The sequence below is a fragment of the Gasterosteus aculeatus genome, chromosome 17, assembly GCF_964276395.1.
Source record: "Gasterosteus aculeatus chromosome 17, fGasAcu3.hap1.1, whole genome shotgun sequence".
Taxonomy (NCBI): domain Eukaryota; kingdom Metazoa; phylum Chordata; class Actinopteri; order Perciformes; family Gasterosteidae; genus Gasterosteus; species Gasterosteus aculeatus.
Genome location: NC_135705.1, coordinates 1,928,457 through 1,954,208, shown reverse-complemented (window position 1 = coordinate 1,954,208; position 25,752 = coordinate 1,928,457). Strand labels below are relative to the sequence as shown.

At 46.3% G+C, this 25,752-nt stretch overlaps 4 protein-coding genes across 4 annotated transcripts; 3 read left to right on the top strand and 1 right to left on the bottom strand.

Annotated features, from left to right (window-relative positions):
• Nucleotides 1–6,252: 6,252 nt before the first annotated feature.
• pck1 (phosphoenolpyruvate carboxykinase 1 (soluble)) lies at nt 6,253–10,770 on the bottom strand. The gene is made up of 10 exons (XM_040204605.2): nt 10,541–10,770; nt 9,935–10,231; nt 9,336–9,520; nt 8,957–9,160; nt 8,615–8,802; nt 8,368–8,530; nt 8,059–8,283; nt 7,767–7,898; nt 7,576–7,671; nt 6,253–7,403 (listed from the first exon to the last, which is right to left on the bottom strand). The coding sequence occupies exons 2-10, from the start codon at nt 10,156–10,158 to the stop codon at nt 6,946–6,948; spliced, it is 1,875 nt and encodes a 624-aa protein (XP_040060539.2). The 5' UTR covers nt 10,159–10,231; nt 10,541–10,770; the 3' UTR covers nt 6,253–6,945.
• A 2,451-nt stretch (nt 10,771–13,221) lies between these two features.
• LOC120835528 (H-2 class II histocompatibility antigen, A beta chain) lies at nt 13,222–17,151 on the top strand. Its single transcript, XM_040204549.2, has 4 exons — nt 13,222–13,904; nt 15,229–15,507; nt 15,823–16,116; nt 16,238–17,151. Exons 1-4 carry the CDS (start codon nt 13,850–13,852, stop codon nt 16,345–16,347), a joined length of 738 nt encoding a protein of 245 aa, XP_040060483.2. The 5' UTR covers nt 13,222–13,849; the 3' UTR covers nt 16,348–17,151.
• LOC120835530 (ciliary microtubule inner protein 1) lies at nt 16,629–18,016 on the top strand. The gene is made up of 4 exons (XM_040204550.2): nt 16,629–16,779; nt 17,377–17,458; nt 17,590–17,691; nt 17,780–18,016. The coding sequence occupies exons 1-4, from the start codon at nt 16,721–16,723 to the stop codon at nt 17,933–17,935; spliced, it is 399 nt and encodes a 132-aa protein (XP_040060484.1). The 5' UTR covers nt 16,629–16,720; the 3' UTR covers nt 17,936–18,016.
• A 512-nt stretch (nt 18,017–18,528) lies between these two features.
• Nucleotides 18,529–25,013, top strand: chmp4ba (charged multivesicular body protein 4Ba). The gene is made up of 5 exons (XM_040203406.2): nt 18,529–18,892; nt 22,285–22,462; nt 22,551–22,665; nt 22,798–22,924; nt 23,026–25,013. The coding sequence occupies exons 1-5, from the start codon at nt 18,706–18,708 to the stop codon at nt 23,085–23,087; spliced, it is 669 nt and encodes a 222-aa protein (XP_040059340.1). The 5' UTR covers nt 18,529–18,705; the 3' UTR covers nt 23,088–25,013.
• Nucleotides 25,014–25,752: the final 739 nt, after the last annotated feature.

Here is a 25,752-nt window from a genome sequence, read left to right as displayed (position 1 = left end):
GACCCCGAAGCCGCTGAGGGACAGACGAGGGAATCAATCAAAGGGCGAATCACCTTTGACCTTGAGATGAGATCATGAGCCGCGTTGGGAGAAGTCGGTGGGCGTCGTGCTGTTTCAGCTCTCGTGACGCGGAGCATCGACCGCTCGCCGCGCTGGCTGAACATACAGGAAGTATAAAAAATACTACAAACAAGAAGAAGAGGAAGACAGGAGGAGAGAGAGAGATGAAGGAGGGGACGTCCCAGTAGAGGCACACACAGACACACACTGGTAGGATTACAGGCTTAACATAACACAACGGCTTAAAATCATCTTTAAAGGGACAGTTCACACCAGGATCTAAACGTTTTTTTGCCTGTTTTACAGTGTGCTCTTCGTCTTGTCGTGAGGTAGAGACGTCGGCCTTCTCCGCGAGACGACATGGCGCTTAAAGTTATAATGTGACGGCAATCTGTTGTGAGCAGATTCATTCAGCGCCTTTATTTTGAAGGGAGGTTTACATTTAGATATCTCACACCAAAACAAACTACACTGACAGGTGTCCCAAAAAGTTAATGTCCCTTTAAAGGGGATAAACATAAACTATTGTTCACTCACTTTCTGTGTGACTGTTTACACACATTTCTCTCTGCTGTAAAACAACAGAGAAAAGAATGTGTGTGTGTGTGTGTGTGTGTGTGTGTGTGTGTGTGTGTGTGTGTGTGTGTGTGTGTGTGTGTGTGTGTGTTAATGTACACCGAGCGGCCCTGGGAAAGACTCCAGCCGTCTAGACGAAAACTAAACACACACACGCAGCGCAGACTAAACAAATTAGTCTCAGAATCACACACACACACACACACACACACACTCGATCACATCCACAGTAGCCCCGCCCCCCCACCTCCTCTCCTTCCTCTCCTTCTTCGCCTGGACGAGCTCCTCCTCCTCTTCCCTAGAGATGCCTGCTGTCCAATGACAGAGCTCCTCTCAGACCCCGCCCCCTCGCGGCCATTGTCTGTTTCGAATCGCCGTGGAAACGTTTGCGTCGTTGTCGTTGTTGTTGTTGTTGTTGCTATGTCGTACTTGTGTGCCTGCCTGCGCTGAGACGGGCGAAACTCGAGCGGTCGGTCCGGGGCTGTCAATCATCCCTGGCCACGCCTCCTTACTGTCTCAGATGAAGATGATTGGATGATGAAGATGTTTTTGATAGTGATGCCGCGGAGAGCGTTGCAATACACCTACTATTTGCCTTTTTGATAATATTATTCCTATTTTAACGTAGTGAGCTAAATGTACGTTTCTTTGTTGTTGTTACTGTTGTTGTTTATTCACAAAACGTAGTTTTACTTCAATCCATCAATCACGTTTCTTTGGTACGATGTGTGGAACGAGCCGACAGACTGAAATCTACTTCTCCTTTAAGATCGCGGTCACACGCCGCCTTCTGGTGACCTCTGACCTCTGAGCACCACATCCAGCCGTAAGAAAAGAATTAAAGGGTTAAAATGAGGAACGTGAACGTTCGTCTGTGACGGATTCCAGCAGAGATGTGAGAGTCGTATCCTGCTGATGATAATAATCAATAATCTGTGACCCTCACTGGCAAACGTCAACGCATTAGTCTAAAGCCAGTACACAACATAGTACACACATTATGTACTACACACACACTATGGAACGATGTGGATGATTGATCGGCCTGATTACCTGAGAATCTGAGAATATTAAAAATGTTTGAATTTTGTAAATCAAAAATAAATCAATTGAAATGTATTTCTTTAAAACCGCTGAGAAAAGATCTCGACCTAAAACCGACTCGCCGAGCGTCGCCGACAGGAAGTCCTGCGCCTGTTGATGAGTTCCATCACACTGAAGAAACCATCACACACAGTTTTATGTAGAAAAGAACCCGTCACGTTTTGCCCCGATGAATCCTGGGTAATAACTCCTCCAGCATGACTCACGTACTTATATAGAGGCCTACTTATCCTCACCGATAACTATATTTGTGTATTAAGAAAGATGTTTATTTTAATTTATGACGGAGGGTCTTCGTGTTGAAAGGGTTGTTGTTTGTTTTTCTACCGAAGACAAAAGGTTTATTGTTGTTGTCACAGAACACGGTTTATGAATCGGACACATTTCAGTTAACGTACCATTTACAAAAATAAATAAAAATCTTTTATAAATATGTTTCCTTTTGTAATTTTTTTGTGGGTTAGTTTATGAAACCAAAACCACTGAAACCACCGCGGTTCTTCTTCATCATCAGCGCGTTCTCGCCTCCTCCAGCAGGTGGCGCTCTTCACTTTAATACTTCCAAAGCTGAACAAACTGTGTTTTACACCCACAACTGAAATCGACGGCGTTGAGAGGGGAAGGAATACGAGGGAGAAAGGAAAGGAGGGAAGGAATTAAGGGAGAGAGGATAGAAAATGATGTCAAAAAGCAGCTGAGTAGAAATATAAAATATTTTATTTAGATTTAGAGACGATTCTTTAAAAACGCTTTAAGGTTTGATTTGATGGACTTCAGGTCTCGAGCAGCCAGATTTCCACAATAATACATCTTGCACTTTATTAACCACCTGTTCTGAAATCAGAAGACTCACAAGACCCCGAAGGACTTGAGACTGGACCTCAGGTACGTTTGCACTCGAGCCCCTCGAGGGCCGACTCAATCAGAAAAATAACGACTCAACAGTGGAGATCCAGCGTGAGATTTGACTTGGACTCTCCGTGATGTGACGGACTGGAGAGTTTACTTAAGACTTAAGATCTAAAAAAAAAAGGACTGAAAGGAGGTTGATACTTGTAACAGAGTCCAACGATTTGACTCGTGCTGAATAGACAAACAGGGGACGCGTGAAGTGCAAACAGGAGAGTTCAACCCCAAAGGTCTTCAGGGTCGTAGAGCGCACAGATTCAAACAAAGGTTTTTGTTGGAAAAGGTCCAATACTTTGCTGCCCACAGGGAGCAGCCGACACCCGTCAGTTTAACGTGCATAACGTCAAGTATTTGACCAATAAATGAGAACAATCAACTAAATCACTAATCAATGCGCGGAGGCTTCAGCAGGAGATTCCGACCAATCGCTGCGCAGCGCCGCCCGGCATCACTGCTGACGTTGAGCGACGGGTCGGTGTCCGACCGGACCCTGCGTGACGTCGCCGTGTCACCCTTTTGCACCTTCGTGGTGCACTATGCAACACGCACGCACACACGCACACACACACACACACACACACACACACACACACACACACACACGCGCGCTGCTGATAAGGCCTAAACTTTGATGCTGCCGTCCACCTTTCATTGCTTCACCCTGCAGCTCGTATCTCGTGACGTATTTCGGACGTTTCACTATCAGTGAACAACTTTCCTCTTATTGAGATTCTTTTAACTAAAGTTATTTCTTAACTCCACTCAGGGATATTTAAGTACGATTCCCACACATCTTGAATAAGACCCAAAAGAGTCCTTCCGTCTTTTAAAACCTTCTGACTGCATCACATTCTTATGAAGAGAAGTTACACTTTAAGTGTTTTCCTACAACAGTCACTGCAGTTTGGATCAAACGTGTTACTCAAACAGGAGGAAATGATGCATTTGTCGGGATCTACTTCCAGCAGCGGATTAATCCCCAATTGCTGCTTTAAGGGGTGTTTAAGGCAGGATTGTGACAAGTCCGGTAAAACATGAGGTCGATTGAGAAAGAAGGACTCAGTTCTTCAATGGAAATCCACCAGTACGGACGCAGCGAACAAAAGAGACGAAGAGCCCTCGAATCCAAAAGCTTCATTCTGATGGTTGATTGAGGCAATTCAGCTTGAACACCATGAAGCCGTCAGTCAAAAAATACGGCCGGGAGGGAGGGAACAGGCGAGGATGAGAGAAAAGCGTGAAAGACTGAAGAAAATTGAAAAGATAAAATAGAAAAAACAAAACTTATACCCTTTGTTATCAATTATGTAATGAATGTTTAAATGACAGTTGACCAACACGTACAACCGGAAAACAGCTGTTGTTTTATTATTACAGCTGATAAATACTCCAGTCAGCAGTGTGACAGGAAACCAGGGGACAGACTCAGGATTTCATTATAGATGAAGGTGCCCCTAAAAAGCACATTTTACTTAATAAAAATATAAACCCAGTATTAACCTCAGCTTGTTCACCAGGTGCTGAAAATACCCAGATATTTATTTAAGAGTCAACAACCTCTATTTCACTTCCTTTAAGATCACTGAAGGGATATTCTGTTGCCTACTCCGCTAGCTTGAAAACAACATACGTTTTGTCTTATCTGTATAAACGTAACCTGTGAAATACCTGTAAAAGGTATTTTGAACAACATCAACATCATTCTTTGCCTGCACAAGAGTTGCAATATATCACAGTGTCATCAGCATGTAGACAGATCAATAACCAGCGACACACAATGTCACTATTCCAGGTAAAGTGGAGGAGAGAGATGTATTTCTTCTGTGTGCATCGCTTATCTAACGGGTCAAAAGTGACTTTCCATTGAGTTTTTTTTTGTACATAAATTACCAAATTCATAATTCCTTCAGCCTTAATCATTAAACAAAATGTTTGATTGCGGTAAATTATTCAATTTGAGGCTGTAATCACGTGTCCAGAACCGTCAGTCCTCCACTGTATGTTTCTTAAACATCATAAATATGCCGTACATGGAAAACAAAATCATAAAAACCTGGAAAAATACAAAGGAAGATAAGGTACAATACGTCTTTATGGACGGACAAATGACCTGTTGAAAACGAGTCCGATAAGGAGTGAACAGTCGGGGACACGCAGCGGCCGTGTGGCCGTGATGCCGGCGGGTTGATGATTCCTTCACAAGAGTAAATGATTGTTGATAGAAGAAGAATTCACACAAACAGCTGCAGCTCGTACAGACGCATGTCAAAGGCAGCGCGAGGTCACGTGTACGAGATGTATTTTACATATTATTTATTGGTATTTCTACAATAGAAGAATATATATATTTTTGGTATGTTGAAATGCTTCTTACAGCCGAAAGCAAACAGCACTAAATGCAAATCCCTGCGTTGTTTTCACGATTTATAACCTGAAGATCATTTTTTGTACTTTTAAGTAAAGCCAAAGTTGTCGACATTGTTACCTAACATTTATACATGCAGTTCTTTTGGGGCAGTTGTTATTTATTCACAGCCGTTATGCTACGTTGTGTATTATAACCAAGCACTTCAGGGAATTCTTAGCCAGCCTCTTCTCCTCCGGTCGAATGGGCCAAAGGGCAGATGTCTTGGAAACACATCACGGTGAAATGTGATTGGATAAAAGCTCCAACGACCAGCAAGAAAGCTAGAATATGGGAATCATTTCACACATATTTGTGGAACAGATATGTGAAAAAGGAATGATCCTTCTGATGCGTTCAGGCCAGCAGAGCAGCCTTGCCTGGTCACCGGCTGTTACTCTATCATTCGAACATTTGAACACCACCAACCACACGGCTGTCAGGGTCCCACCAGCTTCACTCGTCCCACCCGTTCACAGGCCCCTGAATTCTAACCATCGTCACCTCATCAGTTCACCTCCCTTTATATCTGGCTCCTCTTCACACACTCGCCGTCTGGTCTCGTCTCTACAGGACACCACAGACTCCAAGCGACGTACCCGACTCCCTGCCGGCGGCGCCAAGGGACTCTCCTCCAGTCCGGACTCCTGTTAACGTTCCATCCTGATCACCAGCCTATTCCTCACATCTCCGTCTGCTTCCATTATCGTGTCAATGAACTATTGAACTCACCTCCCGGCTGTCTGCTGTCCGCCATCCGTCACAGCGGCATGGCGAGTCACTACAAGCGTCATGTGAGGCTCCAACATCGAAGGATTCTTTCCTCTTGAGCAACTCGCTCACGTCCATTTTTACCGGACCCTTCGCAAAACGGGTTATTTACTCAATTTCCTTCTCACTACAGATAGAGACCTGTCAATCACGGGGTAGCCCCGCCCTAAAGGACTGTTTCGCTCTAAATAATTAGCGCCAATCATTTTTTAAATGAACATCATGCTGTATACAAGAAGATGTGAAAATAGAGATTGAGACCATGAACTCATGTTTACAATGTTTACTGAGTCACTTCCCCGTAGACTTCTAAAAGAACACAACTTCTGCAGAAAGAAGGAAAGTTTGCGACACATAAAATCGTCTTTGCGCTTCAGAGCCAGAGGTTGTCGACACCACACCAATAAAGCTACAAAAACCAGAGCGGATCCATGAAAATACCTTTATTTGTTCTCTTCCATCACAACAGAACCAAGAAACACGGACGTCGTATAAAAATAAATTAAGACAAAAAGTAAAGACAGGAACAGAAACTCCAACCTGTGTTCAGGGGCTCAAACCGTGACTCATTTAGTCTTTCCGTGCCACACAAATCCACACAGCCGTGTGCTCACAATAAGTTACCACTCAATAGTCACATTCAGACCTTCAGTAGGACAATACTGTTAAATACATCACACTGATACGACAGCATCCGAATGGATGGAAAGGGAACATTTTTATTGTGATCAGCAGGCTTGATTTGATTCGACAGCGCTCATGTTCATTTTTACCACGAGCACAGCGATGTTTGTTAAATCTACACTTTCTACATAACATTTTTAATCAATTATCAACACAAGTGTTTTCAGATTAATGATCTGACTAAAACGGAGTGGGAGGGTTCAGGGGGGGGGGGTCCTAAAATAACGATCAGAGGAGAATTATGCCTCTTATACTTATATAAGTTGTAAAGACCCTCCTCAAATAAAAATAATTTTCTGCATAACACGTAATATATTCTAGAATTATTCACATTCTGTTGTACAACTTTCATGTCTCTCTTGTATCACCAAAATTCTATTCTTGAATCACAGGCTGTTTCAGAATCCCCAACGAGCTCTTGCGGATTTTCCCGCTCTTTACATCCGCTTCACCCTCTGCTGCAGGAACTCCAGCTCCTCGGCCACCTCCTTAGGCAGGTCCTCGTTCACCTGCGCGGCAAAGTACCTCCTCACCTCCTCCACCTCGCTCTGCCAGAACTCCCGATCCAGGGAGAACAGCTCGTTGAGGTCCACGTCCTTCTGCAGGCCCCGGAGGTCCATGGAGTCGTGACTGGGCAGGTAGCCCACGGCGGAGGGCACGCCGTCGGCCTCGCCGCTCACCCGCCGGAACATCCAGTCCAGCACGCGGATGTTGTCGCCGAAGCCGGGCCAGAGGAATCCGGCGGTCTGGCTCTTGCGGAACCAGTTGACGTGAAAGATCTTGGGCAGCTTGGCGCCGGGGCGGTCGGCCATGCTCAGCCAGTGAGAGAGGTAGTGGCCAAAGTTGTAGCCGAAGAAGGGGCGCATGGCGAAGGGGTCGTGCATTATCACCTTGCCTGTGGAAGGAAAGGAAAGGATGCGTAAGTATCTCACAAACACTACACGGGGGGAGCTTGGTGGTTTGAAGGATGACCAGTGTCCTTCAGGTCTTCTGGGTTAGAACAATCTGTAGAATCAATCGAATGGTTGGTCCCACTGAAGACCTCACTAGAGAGGGTCAACACAAACCTTTGTGCTCAGCGGCAGCGGTGGACTCCGACCTCATCGCCGCTCCGACAAACACTCCGTGCTGCCAGCTGAACGCCTCGTAGACCAGGGGAACGCCTGAAGGAGGCACAGTGGCAACATGGATTAGTCTCATCCCTCAATTAATTCCCTCGTGTCGTTGCGTATTCTTCCCCTCGTGAGTGCCTGCTCACCTTCTGGCCTGCGCCCTCCAAAGATGATGGCCTCGATGGGAACTCCCTCCGGGGATTCCCACAGCGGGTCGATGATGGGACACTGCCCGGCCGGAGTGCAGAAACGAGAGTTTGGGTGAGCACAGGGTTCACCTGGGGAAAAAGAGAGAGAGAGAGAGAGAGAGAGACTTTAATTCACAATTCACAATTCCGCCTTGTCGTTCAATCCCTGTATCCATTGAAAAAAAGAAAATCGTCCTCATGGAGAACTCTTGATCTTGTGATCTGATTCGTCAGAAGAACAAACTCTTACCATCCTCCGAGCTCCAGGGCTGGTTCTTCCAGGAAGTGATGGTGACTCCCTCAGGCAGGGACTGGTCCATGCCCTCCCAGCACACACCGCCGTCGCTGGTCTCTGCAACATTGGTGAAGATGGTGTTCTTCACGATGGTCTTCATGGCATTGGGATTGGTTTTGGCAGAGGTACCAGGCGCGACTCCGAAAAAGCCATTTTCAGGGTTGATCGCTCGTAGGTTGCCTGGTGAGGAAAACGCACAGAGAATATTGAAAGAGCGTTTATGTCACTTTAATGTCCTTGATCCTGAAGTCTTGAGTCCCTCACCTTGGTCGTCAAACTTCATCCAGGCGATGTCGTCTCCCACGCACTCGACCTTCCAGCCGGGCAGCGCGGGGCAGAGCATCGCCAGGTTTGTCTTCCCACAGGCGCTGGGGAAAGCGGCCGCCATGTACTTCTTCTCGCCGGCGGGGTTGGTGACGCCCAGGATCTGAGCGGGAAAGACATCCGGTTTGGTCACAGTCCCTATGAAACGTGCCAATTGCACGATGGGTTTTCTCTTTTTGCTCCTCACCAGCATGTGCTCGGCCAGCCAGCCTTCCTCCTTGGCGATACGTGAGGCGATGCGCAGGGCGAAGCACTTCTTCCCCAGCAGGGAGTTTCCTCCATAGCCGCTACCGAAGGAGACGATCTGCCTGCGATCCGGGATGTGAGCGATCAGCGTCTGCTCGGGGTTACAGGGCCAGCCGTTCACCAAGGGCTCTGGGACACGGAACGGGTTTATTTGAACCAGTTTTAGTAAGTCATAACTAATAATTGGTTTGTTGCACGGGTTAGGATATCTAAAGTACAACAGTTACAGCATTGGTAGTACTAATAGTCAAAGCAGTGATGACTCGATGACTTGATTTCGTACTTTCAAGCGGCAGCGGACAGCCGACGGAGTGCAGACAGCGGACGAACTCGCCGGTCCCCAGAGCGGACAGCACGGCCTTCCCCATCCGCGTCATCACCCTCATGCTGGCCACCACGTAGGGGGAGTCCGTCAGCTCCACGCCGATCTTAGAGAGGGGGGAGCCCACTGGACCCATGCTGAAGGGAATCACATACATGGTGCGACCTGAGGAGAGAGAGAGAGATACTTAATGTATGAACATAAGGAAGGTGTGACCAGTGTGCGAACGGCCCTCTAGTTTCCTATGTGGTTGGAACGCCATGACGTGATGAGAACTCTTCTTTCTTTCCTCGGTTGAAATTGGGGGCTGATTTAATCCCAAAGCGGTTCTCCGTGGTACCTTTCATGCAGCCGGGGAACCGCTGAGCCATCGCTTTGTCGAACTCTTCTGGGGACATCCAGCGGCCCAGCTGGCTGACCCCACCCTCCGGGGGGGTGGGCACCGTGTCCCTCTGGTCCCGGGTCACGATCACGGTCTTACTCTCCACCCGAGCCACGTCCCTCGGGTCGGTCCTGGCCAACCAGCTGCAGGAGGTGGGAAGGTAGGGGAGGCGGGAAGGGAAATAGAAAGAGGAAGGAGGGCGTTTCATTACTTTTTAGAATAGCAACGGTTCACATGTAGTCTGCTGCTCACTAAACAAGCCGGATTTACCGGTTTATCAGTATGTCAACCTTTAGTACTGTTGCTGTTTATTTCAACAGCTGCCGTTACTGAGGAAATGTGCCAATAGGGTCAGCGCTGTCAAATACGCATTGAGTAGGTGTTTGTTTCACAGACCAGATAGGGAATAAGTCTGTCAGAAGTAAACATTAGTATCACCTCAACCAGGTCATACACCCCCCTCCACCAAAAAAACCCAACCAATACTCATTAATTTCAATCTGTTTGCACTGAAGAATAATTCAAACGAAAAAACAATAAAGCCCCATCCGACGTACCAGTTCTCGTATTTGCTGAGCTTCTTCATCATGCCCTGCTCCTCCAGCTGGGTCAGGATGGCCTTGTTCTCCTCGTCGGAGCCGTCGCAGATGTGGAGGAAGTCGGGCTGGCAGAGGCTCACGTTGGTGTCCACAAACTCCTTGAGGTCCACGCCGAGGGCGCCAAGGTCGCCCTGCAGGACGCGGGGACCTTTCTGGTTCTGGGACGGAAGCTGAGGAGGCATGGCGGAGGAGTCCGGAGAGCGAGCCGGGTGCACGAAGGAGGGAAGGAGTGGAGTGTCTCGAGGTGTGGACGAGCTTCGGTGTGAGAGAGAGAGGAGGGTGGACACCAGAAAAAAAGCACAATAAGGTTTAGGAAAAAAGTCCCAAAGATGGTGATGAAGGAAAGGAAGCAGATGAAGGAAACAAGTAGAGGAAAGTTTAACACATGGCTAAAAAAACAGCTGTTATTTATCCTGGATTTGAAAGCCCACATTATAATTCAAAGAAGCGTTGCAACCTCCTGCTCAGACCGACTCACACTCAGCAGCATCCCCGTGCAGAGCCCCCGTCCCTCAGCACACCCCCTCCTCCACCTACCCCAGAAAAGACGGAGCTTGGGGTTACCTTCAGTAGTCTGTGCAGAGCTTGGCCTCATCAGCTGAGGGGTCCGTTGGGGGTTTTCAGGAGGGCCGAGGATTGCTTGTCCTTCTTGGTCAATTGGTGTCTGCTGTGGAGAAGGTCCGTTGTTTTTATACCCTGGGATGTCCCACAAGAGGAGGAGGAGGAGGAGGAGGAGGAGGAGGAGGAGGAGGAGGAAGGGTTGTATGCACGGACTTGTTGCTCCCTGCAGATCTGAAAAAACACACGGTGTGACGGGCCGCCAGCCAATCATTAATCAGCAGAGGGACACAGCGTCCTCTCTCTGAAAGGAAATAGCTTGATCATGTCCGGGTGTTTGTGGAGTTTGTTGTTTTTCATCTCACAGCATTCGTCCTCTTTTGTTTTTAGTTTCCATGGGACCTGGACACGGTCTTAAGTCTTCCCCTGTGGTTTGTGCCTCATATTGTATTTATTTGTCTTTGTAAACCGTGTTTTTACACCTGCCTCACGAATAAAGCTATTACTATACTCTGGGGAGGGACAAAAATAAGTATTGAAAATCTGTTGAATCAGCAAAAATCTGTTGAACCCACATTTATAAACTCTTATTGATTTCTTTACTTTCAAAAATATCTCTTACTTCTTAGTGGCTTTTCAGCTCTGACAAGAAGATTCAATCTGACAAACTATTGTGCAATATCTCAATATCTCGGTGTGGAAACCTCCTGCCCTGTTTGCAGCAGCTGCTGTTGAACTTTGACCCCCAATACTGAGTGATGTAAGTCCGGGGTTCGACATCGTCACGCCGCGGCGTGACGGGGGCAGCGCAGCAGCTCGGCTCATTTCTATTGGCCGAGCGGCGAGGGGGCTCGACCTGTGGGGTCAAAGGTCAGCCCGGCGAATAAGCACGTGTGTGTGTGTGTCTGTGTGTGTGTGTGTGTCTGTGTGGCAGTCAATAGGACTCTATGAAGAAAGACGCTTTTAGCCTTTAAAGGTAAAAGCACTGAGAGGTGCAGTTGATTGTGAGTTAAGATCTGTGAGGTTGAAGGTAGCAGTATTTACAGTACTACTAGTTCTACTGATTAGTATTATTATAACTTTGCAAATCATTGTTTTAGAAGAGCCTCGCCTCCCTCCGTTGGGGGCCTGATAGTGGCCGTGCTCCTAAAAGTCATTTATATGATGCGGTTACGTGAGGTTACGTGAGGTGACGCTGCGTTACCAAACAAGCACTTAATTCAACCCAAACCAGGATGTTTTCTCCTTTTTACCAAGTGGTGTGTTTGTGCTGCTTAAACATTACAAAGTAAAGGCTCCTGCTCGAGCTGCTCGACGTATGTGAGGGATGATTAGATAACATGTCCCAGAAGATATGCACACTTACATAAGTGCTTTGTACGATTTAGGATGTTTTGGATGCACTCACAACATTATTTTAAAAAGCCTTTTATTAGCAGCAGGAGGTGGAGATCTGTGGCAACCTTTTTACTCTTGTACTTGTTGTTCTAATCCCAAGCAGTGATCATGGAACTCGAACTCGACAGTACTATATACGTATATGTAGACAGTACTATATACGTATATGTAAACAGTACTATATATGTATATGTAGACATTTTTATGCTTTCAATTATATCATAATTTAAAGCATAAAAATGACAATCATGAATAGAAAAAGTAGAATTCACAATATATTTAATATGAGGATGAATGTTTTGGATTGAGTGATAACACAAAGTAGGTTTTCATCATAAAATCCTGCTAATATAAAGCTTGATTTCTACTTCCACTATTGTAGTTGAGCCAAAAAATCAAAGATTCAGAGGAAAAGTTCTCCTGTTTTCTATTGAAATCTCCAACATTGAATGACCTAGAACAGCTGGACGGACTTATAGCCTTGTTTTTCCTGATACGGGGGAAACATAACCGTATACGATCTAACGGTATTCTCACATTAGGGGTTTATGGTGGGAGGAAGGAAGCGTTTGACCATTTATATCTGTAAACAGAGATAACACAGGACGGCAATATAAAGCAATTAGAAAAACAAAGATAAAATCCTTTGAAAAAATGCAACATCAGCAGCACAAAAATAAAGCAAACACCTCCATCTTCAAACCCGTGTTCAGATCTCTACAGTTTACATGAACTAAAACAATTCGGCGTCCTCTCTCCGGCTCGTGACCCCCGATGGTCTTCACCAGAGCGACGAGGGCAGAAAACACTACGAGGTTTGGGATCCGTCGCCGGCACCCATTGGGCAACGAGGGATTCCGCCGCCGCAGCAGGAGAGGTCAAAGTGCACCGACGCGATCGGCCACGTGCCTGATAAACTGTGCCGGGGTCCGTTACATGGACTGAACGGGAAGCGTTGTGTGGTAACCCACGGCAACGGGGCGAAAACCACCACGATGATACTGGGAGGTTTATGAAAAGGCAACAATTCCTCAACTGGGCCTTGAAATGGTCGAGAACACGTCATCACTTCTACACAGAACGATATTTGAAGCGTTTTAGATATTGTTTTAAGAGCAAACGTGACTTTGATCAGGACGCACTGATCGAACTCACCCAAATGATCACAGTCTGTTGTGCAGGGTGGTTGTTTTTTAACCTTTCGCAAATGATAATTAATCATGTGATAGTGATTATTAATATTGTTAAGAGTAGTTTTTGTAAGTCAAAATTGTTGTTGTATTTCACAGCACAAAGCGGGGACACTGAGGAAGCTCCATAAAGACGCAGCGGAGCAGCAAGTGAAGACTTGTGTTTGATTAGAGCGCCACCTGGTGCCTCTGTAACACCATCCAGTCCAACACAACAGCAGGTTACTTGATTAAAGACAATAAATCCTCCCTGTTTGAATATTCAAACGATCATCATCATCTCATGGCGACTTTTGGCTAATTAGACACCCAAACTAAGCGGACGCAAAAGAGCCGTTCTTTTGCCTTTTGTGTCTCCTCAGAAGCGACTTCTACTTCTACTGCAGAATGAAATAATACTTTAGATCAAACGGTGACAGACAGCGCGTGTGAGGGTCTGCGTGAAGGAAAAGGGGAATCAGAGATGACGTTTTCTCGCTGGTTTCAGCTTCCTGTGTGGAGCCAAACATCACATTCAGGATCCGAACCGTTTGAACTTGTCCGCGTTGGTTGTGGTTTCTGAACCGCGGCCTCCGCGCATCACGCACAGGATGGGGCGGAGCGCAAACAAACTACACTAATTTACAGTTGTTCAGGGCTCGGGGGGTCGACGGTTTGAGGAACTGTAGTAGAGAAGACGGAACCATTTGTGAAGTGCTCAGAAACCGGGTTTAACTTTGGCTTCGACATGAGTTCCTCCACGTTCCTGCTGCTCCTGTGTCTGTCCTCCTGCTCCGCGGCCGGTGAGTAATTCTACTCTGCTCCAGTCTTACCTCATACCAGTAAACATCCCAGTATGATGAAACACGCATTATTACTGTTAAATACTTAACATTTATTACAACAGTTTTAACATAATAAGGACTCTTAATAAGGATTCTTATTTAAACAAATCAGTATATCAATGAATATATATATATATATATATGTATATACATGACCATACATATATGTTTTATATATATATGACCATATTTATATAAAACAATTCAGAATATGTTATAACTACCATATCGTAATTATTATAAATATCATATAATAAATATATTATATTAAAGGATAGATATATGTATATAAAATCTATTAGAACATGTATATGTATATATTTAAAGACCAACTCAAAAGCCCCACAAAACTTCACACATCGTGCCCGAGTGCAGTTAAAATATTTAAAAAATATATTAAAAAATACTTAAAATAACTTAATACTTAAAATAATAGTTAAAATACTGCCTTTGGAACCTCGCTCCGGTGTTTATTAGAAGCATGTTCACGTGCTTCTGTGAAACATTGAGTGTTTCTCTAACCAGCAAAGTAAAAGCCCAGAATTCTTTGATGAAGTTCCGTGGGGTCGCTTAACGAAGCAACGAAGCAAAGAAAGACGAACCGAAACCAACAGAGACAAGACGCAGCAATAAGCAAATGAGAAGCGGGGCAGGACGAGGGCGCAGGAGGGCGGAGGAGGTGGAGGAGGTGGAGGTAACTCAGGGAACAGAAGGAGGCAGATGAGACGAATACACAGGAAAAAGGAGGGAAAAGACACAGGAAGTCACACATAAGAGAAAAACATACATCCTCATTTCTACACGGCAGAATGAACGTGATGCATTCGTTAATTCATCTTCATTGGCCTGTTGAGCAGCGCGCTTTCTGACACAACCCTTTTTGCTCTTGCACATCATCTGTAGATCTGCTGATTTAAGGCGTCTTACTTCCCTTTTCTTTGTTTGTGAACACCAGTGATTTCAAAGAGGAAGTAGAACTCAACAACAAAGTCACCGAGACGTGATCTCAAATGTTCATCTGCTTTGTCCTGAATATTAACTCAGTTTTCGAGTCTTTCTGGAAAATGTAACGTTGCAATAGAAACTTTGAATCATTCTTCCCGTCTCAGTTTTAACTACAATCCATTTCGATAGTTGGCTTTTTTACTCAATATAACTTTTATTTAAATCCACATGTTAACTAATGACCCGTAACCACATGCACATAGGTTCATATTTTCTCGCTCTGCCGGTCGCCCTCAACGAGGTTCTTCTCCTTCCCCCGTTGGTTTTCGTGCCACAGACGGACACGGATACTTCATGTACGCCGACTTCTGGTGCAACATGCAGACTGCGAGGCCGCAGCAGGTGGAGTATCTGGTCGACTGGTATTTCAACAAAGAGTTCACGATGCAGTACAACAGCACGGTGGGGAAGTGGACGGGCTTCACCGCGGCCGGACTCGTCTCCGCGGCCGTTTTCAACGGGAACCACTTCGACGTCCTGCAGAGGAAAGAGGAGAGGCGGCTGATCTGCGTCGACAACGTGGGACACGCGCTGAACGCTACGGAGGACAACATGGGTGAATATTCAAAATCCGTGACGTCTGCGTGGCTGATTACACAGCTGTACGTGGTTGGCATAGCTTAGCATAAATACAAGAAGCAAAATTCATATAATAAATGGTCAAATTCAAACATTTGATTAAATATTTAATAACCTAAATCTCACTGGCCAATTAGGAGCGAATCATTAAATCCAATGAGCACTGTATCATTTGCACGGACGTATTCTCGCCGTTGGCGGCCCGCGAGCGACGTCCCCCAAAAGGACAAAGGCGCTGCCCCCCCCCCGGGGACGCGGAGGACATCTCTCAGTTAAACCGCTTTCATTTCAGCCGCACCCAGCGTCTGTCTCGCGGAGGCCAGCGGCTCCGGCCACAACACCACGCTGGTGTGCAGCGCCTACGACTTCTACCCCGGGCGCATCCGGCTGGCGTGGCTCCGCGACGGACAGGAAGTGACCTCGGGCGCGACCTTCAGCGAGGTCACGACCAACGGAAACTGGACGTACGCGGTCCACTCCTCCCTGAGCTTCACGCCGGGCGGGCGGGACCGGGTCAGCTGTAAGGTGGAGCACGCCGGCCTCCAGGAGCCCGCGCTGCGCACGTGGGCGGCGCACGGGGCCCGAGGTTCGTAGCGCCGGGGCGGATTGGTTCCTCTGGGACGCCGAGCTGCCCCATTATGTTGACGTTAACAAGAATTGTGCACAACGCACAAATAAGTGGTGCCTCTGTTTTTGTGTTGTTGCAGACTGGGAGACGGGCTTCCTGGTGGGGGGCGTTTGTGCTCTGCTGCTGGGGGCGGCGTGTCTGTCCTCGGGTCTGATCGTGCACAGGAGGAAATATTCTAACATCTCATAAGTCAAGTAAATTGTCACGTGGATGTGGTCGACTTTACACCGTGTCCCATTTGATACACACTGCTTTTTGCTTGGGAAGAGAGGAGAGTCAGAAAGGAAAGTGACATTTGAGAGTTTTACCTGTTGGCGTGTGGTGAAGTAAGTACTGTGAGGGTGAAATCACGGTTTAGTTTTCATTCTGAACCAAAGCAGACACACGAGCTCCCGGGACGCACCGTCGCCACGGTTACACAACGGCAGAGAAGTGACGTGTACGTGTCAAGGTGGCAACTCCGTCTCCACGGCGACGGCAAACAAGGGACACACAAAGGGAAACATTAGCCGGACAGAGATAAAGACTCTCACACACACACACACACGTGCGGACGGGACAGATGGCGGATTCACAGCGAGCATCCGAACCCGTCAACTTTGTGCATCAGGACGAAATCTGGTAAACCTGCTGCTTGTTTCAGGGATTCGTGTCGTCTTTCATCTCGCTCTCTGTCAGCCGCGTTCTTGTAAAAACCCACTTAAGTGAGTCATTGGGGTCCAGAAAGGGAGTCTGTTTGATTTGGTCTTTGTATCGCAGCAGGCTGAGCATTCTGCCAAGATGTTCTTATTAGTTTTGGTGTGTGTGTGTGTTGTCATGTTGGTTATTATTGTTTAAAAAAGTAGCTGTGTCCTTCATGCTTTTTGTGTTCATTTGTACTGGTGTTAGTTTAACTTTAAAATGTTTTTTTCACGCCCTTCTTGTTCCTTTTCCATTCATTTTTTTTGTTGCTGTTTTATGCGCTGTAATAAATTTGGCCTGCCGTACTAACTTCTCATGACATGTACAGTCCCTTGTATCTATAAGTGAAAGCGTGACTTGTTTGAATTTCATATGCAGGACTTTCTTTGCAGTAACGAGACATTTTGAAAGACTTCACTTTCAGCAGTAACGTGAAAATGTTATTGCAACATGAAAGATATTTTATTGTGAACCGAATCTTTTTGAATTTGGGCCACTAATCTCGTTATACAATCCATCTGTCTCCTGTGTGTGAAGGAAAGCACATTTAAAAGCTGAGAAGGATTCGGCCAAAGTGTGGCCCACCAAGTGGGGCTTCCTGACGGAGGCCTACATGGAGGTACACACACACACACACACACACACACACACAGCTCACCAGGTCACACAGTCACACATTGCTCTCCACGCACCACGATCCAAAAAGGAACCCAGATGTCGTTTCATCGAACTCTTTGTGTCGTTCTTCAGTACGAGAGGGAGAGTGTGAAGCTGAAGGAGGCACTCCGAGAGAAGCATCCCCATCATCACCTGGCGGCACGACCTCCGACCCCTGCGGGAGAAAACGTCAATGTACGAATTCTATCTCTCTTTCACTCCTTATGTAACTCTGTTTCCCTCTCTATCAAGTCTCAATGTCATGTTCCGGTGGTTTCTGCAGGTTGGACCCTCTCCTCCGGTTCCTCAGACTTCTCAGGCCCTGATTGGGTGGCGTTCGGGACAATCGCATCTTCAGCTGGACAAGTACGCCACGGTGCATCATGGGAGGCGTAGTTTTCTGAAGGAGTTGGACTGGCCTTTAGGCTCGTGCGGCTGACCACCATTCTGTGTCTTTTGGGATATTTAGTGACTCATGAAGCTACAAGGATGTTTTAAATAAAGAGCTTAATCAAATCAATCATGAGATTACAAACATTTGTTAAAAGCATTCCATCCTGGGGATGGTCGGGAAATGATATTTTACGTCTTTCCACAGCCGTTCACTTAATATAGAAAAAAGAAAACCCAAATTTCCCTCTTGAGAAATCAATAAAGTATCTATTTATCTATAGAAGGCAATACCTTGGGTCAGAAACTGACGCCATAGTACTTTAACCTTGCATCCTTTTGAATGGCCAGTTTGATTGTAAACTTGTGGTACTAAAATTTCATTAGAGATATCTTAAGTAAAAATAAACATTAATGTAATGTAGCTAGATCAATAGATATAAATAATATGACATGTTAATACTTAATTATATATACATATATCAAAAAAAAAAAAAATATATATATATATATATATATATATATATATATATATAATGCTACTATGCAACAGACTGGTCACCTGGGAAATTCCCCCTGGAAGGATGACGGCACGTGTCCTGCGTGAGTCAGCGGCGACGTAATGACGTCACGAGGCCTTTTCTGGAAAAGCGGAAGAAGAAACAAAAACAACAACAGCAGTCTGTCGGCTCGGTGACGGTAGTTCGAGGGAAGACACGGAGAGAGCAGGAGAGGCGTTCGGCGACTCGGCGCTCGGTGTCACAAAGTGTCGGCTGTTCGGTCAAACGCTCACCTTGTTGGCTCACATTTAACGGCAACATGTCGCTGTTCGGTAAGTTGTTCGGCGGCGGCGGGGGAAAGGGTGGCAAAGCGCCGACACCCCAGGAGGCGATCCAGAAACTCCGAGAGACAGAGGAGATGTTGGCCAAAAAACAGGATTTTTTGGAAAAGAAAATCGACACGGAGCTCATGACGGCGAAGAAGAACGGAACGAAGAATAAACGAGGTGAGGAAACAAAAACAAAAAAAAAAGCCCGAAGTTTGTGCTGTGGACAGAAGCTTAGTTTGCGAGCTGTTAGCCCCGCGGGCTAACGACACGCGCTAACCGGGAAGTTGGCGGTTGACAGGAACACACGTCGACCCACCCGGACACCATTTTTATTTTTACCTTTTAACTTTACGTGTCTTCTACCCTTTTTAAAGAAGACTATTTGTTTAAGTCGCTGTGGGATAATACTACCACACAGGAACATTTAAAACAGGACACTTTATCTTTGCTTTTGTAATGTGAAGTCTGAATTAATGACAACCAGCCAATAATAATTACTTATTAATCAATTATTTATTAATTAAAAAAGTTTAAACCGTGTCCCGACAGGTAAAATAATCAAGTTACGTTTAATGTAACGTTATTAATAATATTACATGTGCATACTAAACTGTTGCTTGTTTCTTTATATTTATATAAATATATTTTATTGTATTGTATAACACCAGCTGTAGATTGTGAAAGTCACGTTTCATTGTCTTTTACCCACTTGTGACTCATCAAACAAAGCCAGTAGGCAGCAACGACTGCCTTCAATTTGTATTAATTGTTGAACCCTATAAAATGTCCGAATGACATCACAGCTTATCTTCCACCAAGGGGGAAAAACAGTCATAGGGAGCAGCCATGACACCAACCCGTTTGTTATCAAGGTAATAATCTGCTTTAATGCATCAACAAGGTTTCTTTGTGTTTGTGAAGAGCGCGACGGGGCCTGCAGATAATGTGCTCATTCACAGCACTTGTTGTTTAGAGCAGGAACCAAGGAACCAACTCCAGAAAGTTATGATGACAGCAGTGATTTGCTCCTCGACACGCAAGAGGAAACCCATAGAACTCTATGCGCTACAGCGAGTCTCCTCCCTGGAATGTGTGCTTGAGAATTTCACAACACGTCACACGGCCGCAGCACAAACGTCAAATGCAAATACATCTTTCAGTCAGCTGATGTTGGTCAAGGGGGTGAGGTGGATCCATGGCGACCACGTGCTGATACATCTCTAATATAGGCAACAAATTGTTTATGAAGGATGTTGGGAACCACACAGAGGACCTGTTTTATTTTGATGACTTATTGCAGGACCGGTAAACTTCCTTCAGTCTGTACATGGGATACCATACCTGTGTCGTCAGCCTGATGCATTGTGCCCAGCAGAGAGAACCGGTTTCCTAAAGATGACGCCAACATGTTGAGCTATGACCAGAGTCAGCTGACTACTGGAGGAGAACAAGAGGCGCCGGTGTGGCTGGTTGTTACGTGTGCATTAACCCACATTCCTCCTTTTATCCATTCACACCTGAAATTAAACATGTACAGAAACAACGTTTAGCAACCAGGCGGCTTCGGGGTGTTTTATGGATATTTTATGTCAGCACTTTTCTCGGGACCAGCAAATGTGCATGAGATTGTACGGACAGACATTTGTTAGTTGGATAGAATCTAAGACATGCGGTACAGAAACTATGATGCACCACACCCTGTTTACACACAGACTGCTAGCTGGGAGACTGGAGATGGAACCACAGAGTTCCCACGCGCCACAAACACGCTGAGCTCAGTCACAGCTCGTCTTAAAAGTCCTTGTCTCTGAAAGCTCAACGTAATTCAATGAGGCAGCCTCTGGTACCAACGACCGTTAACATGCAGTATTTTGCATGACGGCTCTCTGGTGGAACTTCTTTCTTTTATTACGCTACGCTGTTTCCGAGAGCCTTAAATAAATCACAGAAGAATGACCTCACAGGGAGGGAATGGTTACGTAACTGGGTCTTATACGCATGTGTTCTTTACTGATTGCATCTTGTTTCTCTGGTAAAAAACCCGGAACAGCCAGTTGATGGATTCACGTCTTCAAGGTCGGCGACGGGAACGAAGGATACCGGCGTATAGTGATGAAACTTACATTTCCTTTGAGTAGAAAGCAGAGTAGAGTAGAAAGTTACCAATTTATTTTGGTTGCTCCATAGTGAGTTAAAAGTGACCTGAAATTCGGGATGGCGGTGTGGATGCAAGCTGATCTAATAACGCTGTGTGTAATGGTGCATAAAGATGTTATGGGTCCAGGAATAGGGCCGTGCGCTGATATAATGCGATGAGACTGGAACTGGTGGACCAGACTGACGCGTATTTTTCATTTTTCAAATGAAAAGCGGTTGTACGGTTTCATGTAACAATTGAACTTTTTTTAAATGAGAAAAGAAAGCCAAATATTATAAGTCGTCCTGTGGTACCTGAATGTGAGTGAAGCCTGTAGGATTCATGCTCTGGGGACCATGAATACAAGTACCGAATGTCACGCTGGACCAGTCATTATTTGCAGAGATATTTCAGTCTAAACTAACTTGTAACGTGCAGAAACCACCTTCCAATAAACAGGATCCTGTTGGTCTTTTTGTAGCTCCAAGGATTAAGAAGCACCCGGTTATAGAGAGACGTTTGCCTAAATACTGTTCCAAAGCCCATTGCTAAACCAACAGGTGAGCTCCCACTCAATCCGTCCACTGTCCTGTTGCTGCTCAAGTGGAGGAGAGCTGATCTTTGATCATTTCAGAAAGCCGTGACTTCCATCTTCTCTTTGGGCCGTGATCCAGCTGTGACGACGGACTCACTTTCTCTGCTCACGTAATGACTCAGCAGCTTTTACTCACCGGGGATTTCTCGTGTCAGGAGATCTCATTGTTGTGGTTAGAGAACGATTCCCGAGCGGGACGAGAAGAACAAACCGTGGCAAAAGTCCCAGAGATGCGTAGAGTAAACCGTGAATATGAAGTAAAAGGAGAGCTGTGACAAGAAGTGGCTTTATATTTAGTGACAGGATGTTAACGGTTACTTTCAGTAGCAGCGTCACAGACATTTTATTCTGGTATTGTTGTGAATTGACAGTAAAACCAAAAAATGTTTTTATTTTATAATGTAAAAATGATTTTTTTTTTTATTGTGACAATCAACAGAACCACAATTTAATAAGCTAATTAAGTCACTTAGTCGTTCACATCATTTGCTCCTCATTGGCCAGTGAAGTCGTCCTTGCCAGTGGTCCGAGTCAATCCAACCGTGGCTTCCCGTTCTATTTTATTATTATTCTACTTAGTCCAGGTGAGCTGTGCGTCTACGTGCGGAGATTCGGCGCAGACGGGATTTCATCCGATTAACAGTCGTGCTTCTTTTGGGACGAACACTTTGCTTCTGTAGCTCTTCCCGCTCGCGTAAAGTAAGCCGTAGTCGTGTCTTCACCAAACCGTCCCCTGATTTGCAGCCGCGCGGCGAATGCTACACCAGCAGGGATTTAAAGCTAAAAGCCGAGCAGCGGCCGTCTCCTGAACTGACGTCCGGTCTTCTCTCCGCCCAGCCGCTCTGCAGGCCTTGAAAAGGAAAAAGCGCTACGAGAAGCAGCTGGCTCAGATCGACGGGACGTTGTCCACCATCGAGTTCCAGAGGGAGGCGCTGGAGAACGCCAACACCAACACGGAAGTGCTGAAGAACATGGGCTACGCCGCCAAGGCCATGAAGGCCGCCCACGAGAACATGTGAGCGAGGCGTTTAGAGACGTCGTTGGTTATTTTAAGTAACACTTTGGTTATTTCTTATTGACCCCCCCCCCTTCCTGTCTCACAGGGACATAGACAAAGTAGACGATCTGATGGCGGACATCACGGAGCAGCAGGAGGTGGCCCAAGAAATCTCCGACGTCATTTCGAGACCGATCGGTTTCGGAGACGAGTTTGACGAGGTGAGGAGCTCCACATTTCGCCCCTACGACAGTTTGCTTGGGATGCACCAACGTCTCCCAAACTGGCAACAATACTACGGCGGAAAGTCTTACACAAACAGCTCGGTTACTTATTTGTGTGTGTGTGTGCAGGATGAGCTTATGGCTGAGCTGGAGGAGCTGGAACAGGAAGAGCTGGACAAAAACCTTCTGGAGATCCAGGGAACGCAGGACGTTCCTCTGCCCAGCGTACCGTCCACATCACTACCGTCGAGACCAGGTATTAGATGTCGCTTTAGTAGATGGAAAATCTATTCAAATCACATAAAACGCCACGTCTGACCTCTACCCTCTGTCCATTGCTCTCTCTCTTTTCTGCAGCCAAGAAGAAGGAGGAAGACGAGGACGACATGGCCGACCTGGAGGCCTGGGCAGCTATCTAAGCTAGCTCGCCCTGCTAGCCAGCCGGTGTCCCCCCCTCCCGTCTGTCTCTTTTCAACCGGGCTGCTCGTGCACATCGGGAACTGATACGGGGACTCTGGGCTTCTAGCATGCTGCTCCCTCTTAGAGTACAAACACGGCCAAACCCCTGAAGTATGCACTTGTGTGAAAACATCCACTGACTTAAGAACCAACCCGGGGCTCTTCTCCTCCGATCAGCGTCACGGTACAAATGTCTTTCTGCTCCGTGCCCGCGTCTAAAGGGCACGGAGCACAGAGACTAAAGGTCGCGCCCCAACAGCCTGTGGTTGGGTACACGGGAGAAGAGGCCATTGATGCAAGCGCATACTTCTAGGGGAGGGGGTGCGGAGGAGCAGGACGAGGCTATTTTCTGGGAGGAATGTGAAGAATAAACAGATGTATATTGGGGGGGTGGGGGGAGGCGGGGAAGGGGGTGAAGCAAAAACAGAAAGAAGGCATAATTTAGCCATTGTTTTCTCTGCTTCCTGCGCTGTCATCGTTTGGCTCTTCCACGAGGATCGTCTACGCTGCGCCACCAAGAGACGAATAATGAACTGTTGGACTTTCTCATTGGAAAACCGCTGTGACGGGAGGATCCGGGGGTCCGATCCCTGCCGTCGCGGTCGGACCCCTCGGCTCTCTCGCATCTTTTCAGTCAGCTTTCTAAAATGTCATGTGAGCGAGGTGTTGTCCACGGGAGGAGCCTTTTCCGTGTTAAATGCACAATTAGTTGAGGTTGAGGTTGAGGTGATCTTTTTTTTTTTTCCCCGCGCAGCTGCGTACAACCTTTTCGCGTCGTTTCTGATTGGCTGCTCGTCATGTGGCACATGCTCGCTGCGCGTTTACAGAGAATGACGCCCAGAAACGCCTCAAAAAGGTAAAAAACGAGAAGCAGGGGGCGGAGTCTCTGGATCCGGACTCCGCCCCCTGCTTCTCGTTTTTTACCTTTTTGAGGCGTTTCTGGGCGTCATTGTGCGTCGTGAGCTGCGATGAGGAATCCTACTCGTTTCGCCTTAAGCCGAAGCCGTCAGGTCTCTGCTCGTACTTGAAACAGGCTTTGCAGCTTTATTTCTTGGAACTTTGAGCCGACGTGATGCCGCGAGCGTTGAAATAATTACCAAACAGCCCGATACGACAACCTTTGTTCTGGAGACCGTTTGGAAATGTAGCTCTTAGCTAGCAGGCTCTTTTCAAGTGTTTATGCTAACCAGCTGAGCTAACCGAGGGACGTGGCTACACTCCACTCACAATGCTGGAGTTACAAAAAGATTCGTCTCACGTTTGTTTTATTTTTTACCAACATGTAATTGGAAAAAATTATAATTGATAGTGTTATCTTTCTTTTTTTCTCTGAGCTTGGTACTGACATTGCAAAACAAGTTAATATTTTTTGCCTTTGCCACCAAATAACATTTTTTTTTTAAAACAAATCAAAAAATAATCCTACTTTGTACCTTTTAGCTCAGGAATTTTAGACCTGTTTGTTTTTGTGGCTTTTGAGAACAAGTTGTGAACTTCCTGTACGGCTGTCCAAATTACATCACGTGTTCCTGGGTTAAAAAATTGCTCGTGCCTGACACCTCCAGCGCCTTGTCCCCCGACGCGCTCTGAGAAAATCCTACCTTGGTTAAATTGTGTGTGACTGTGTGTGTGACTGTTTGTGCGCGCGGTGCGTTTTTTCCCGCCTTTAGACACAACGACCTCTTGTGAATAATCGGTGAAAATGAGACGGTGAGCTGGATTTCTTTTTCTTCGGTTTGCTCTCCACTCGCCTGCTGTGTGAAGGCCGACTTCGGTCACGAGCGTCTTCGTGGTCTTCTGCTCTTCCTGTCCTCAGTCCCCCCTCCGGTCCGGACTCGGGCGAGCGGGGCTGGGACTGTAAATCTCTAAATAAAAGAATGAAATCATGTTGTTATTTGAATCTTTTGCTCATTGGTGGAGCTGATATTTCACAACAAGCTGTTGAACAGAAGCTCACACGGGCCTCGTGTTGTTTGAGGTTGTCTTCGGGTCATCGCGGTGCGTTTCCCCCTCGGCGGCGTCCAGCCTCCAAAGAGACGTCACATGACGCAGGGAGGGAGTCCAGATCTGAACGACTAATCGAGTCGCTTATGTGCGCTGTGCTTTATGCTGGACACACGTGCACACGAAAGACAAAGAGGAATAATCTCGTTTGAAGAATCTTATTTCCAAGCAAATGGTTACTTTTGAATAAAATGTATATTAAAACAAAAAAAGGACGAGCCTGGAAGAAGGTGAACTCGTCACCGGAGTGTTGAACTACAATTAAAACGCAAACCCGCGTCACTTGAGACGTCGGGGTCGGGGCTCATGACTCTTAAATTAACTGAAGTATATTTAGGTTTTCTACCAGTTGAGCCGCTCTAACTTGAGGCTCACACTCACTCCATTTTCCTTCCGTATATGCTCATTTTCAGAACCGGTACTCGGCATACTTAAGGTTAACTTGAATGAGTATCAGGCCGGATGGTCAGTGACGTCTTCTCAAAACGAGAACAAGTGAAACTAAAACATAACGAGCAAATGTTTCTTTTTATTTCCGCTGATTTTAAGTTACTAAAGTTGTGCATCTCGTACCCTTCTGACACTCATTGTTGGGTATCTCATGTGTATAGAAATGGTACT

Bases quoted from the DNA above. Each gene is read 5' to 3' on its own strand.
- pck1 (XM_040204605.2), bottom strand. From the start codon at position 10,158: ATGCCTCCTCAGCTTCCGTCCCAGAACCAGAAAGGTCCCCGCGTCCTG. The intron at 8,531-8,614 runs GTGAGGAGCAAA...TTTCCCGCTCAG, and splicing joins GGCTGGCCGAGCACATGCTG to ATCCTGGGCGTCACCAACCC. The intron at 7,672-7,766 runs GTGAGCAGGCAC...TGCCTCCTTCAG, and splicing joins TGGAGGGCGCAGGCCAGAAG to GCGTTCCCCTGGTCTACGAG.
- LOC120835528 (XM_040204549.2), top strand. From the start codon at position 13,850: ATGAGTTCCTCCACGTTCCTGCTGCTCCTGTGTCTGTCCTCCTGCTCC. The intron at 13,905-15,228 runs GTGAGTAATTCT...TTCGTGCCACAG, and splicing joins GTCCTCCTGCTCCGCGGCCG to ACGGACACGGATACTTCATG. The intron at 16,117-16,237 runs GTTCGTAGCGCC...GTGTTGTTGCAG, and splicing joins GGCGGCGCACGGGGCCCGAG to ACTGGGAGACGGGCTTCCTG.
- LOC120835530 (XM_040204550.2), top strand. From the start codon at position 16,721: ATGGCGGATTCACAGCGAGCATCCGAACCCGTCAACTTTGTGCATCAG. The intron at 16,780-17,376 runs GTAAACCTGCTG...CTGTGTGTGAAG, and splicing joins GTGCATCAGGACGAAATCTG to GAAAGCACATTTAAAAGCTG. The intron at 17,459-17,589 runs GTACACACACAC...GTCGTTCTTCAG, and splicing joins TGACGGAGGCCTACATGGAG to TACGAGAGGGAGAGTGTGAA.
- chmp4ba (XM_040203406.2), top strand. From the start codon at position 18,706: ATGTCGCTGTTCGGTAAGTTGTTCGGCGGCGGCGGGGGAAAGGGTGGC. The intron at 18,893-22,284 runs GTGAGGAAACAA...CTCTCCGCCCAG, and splicing joins CGGAACGAAGAATAAACGAG to CCGCTCTGCAGGCCTTGAAA. The intron at 22,463-22,550 runs GTGAGCGAGGCG...CCTGTCTCACAG, and splicing joins AAGGCCGCCCACGAGAACAT to GGACATAGACAAAGTAGACG.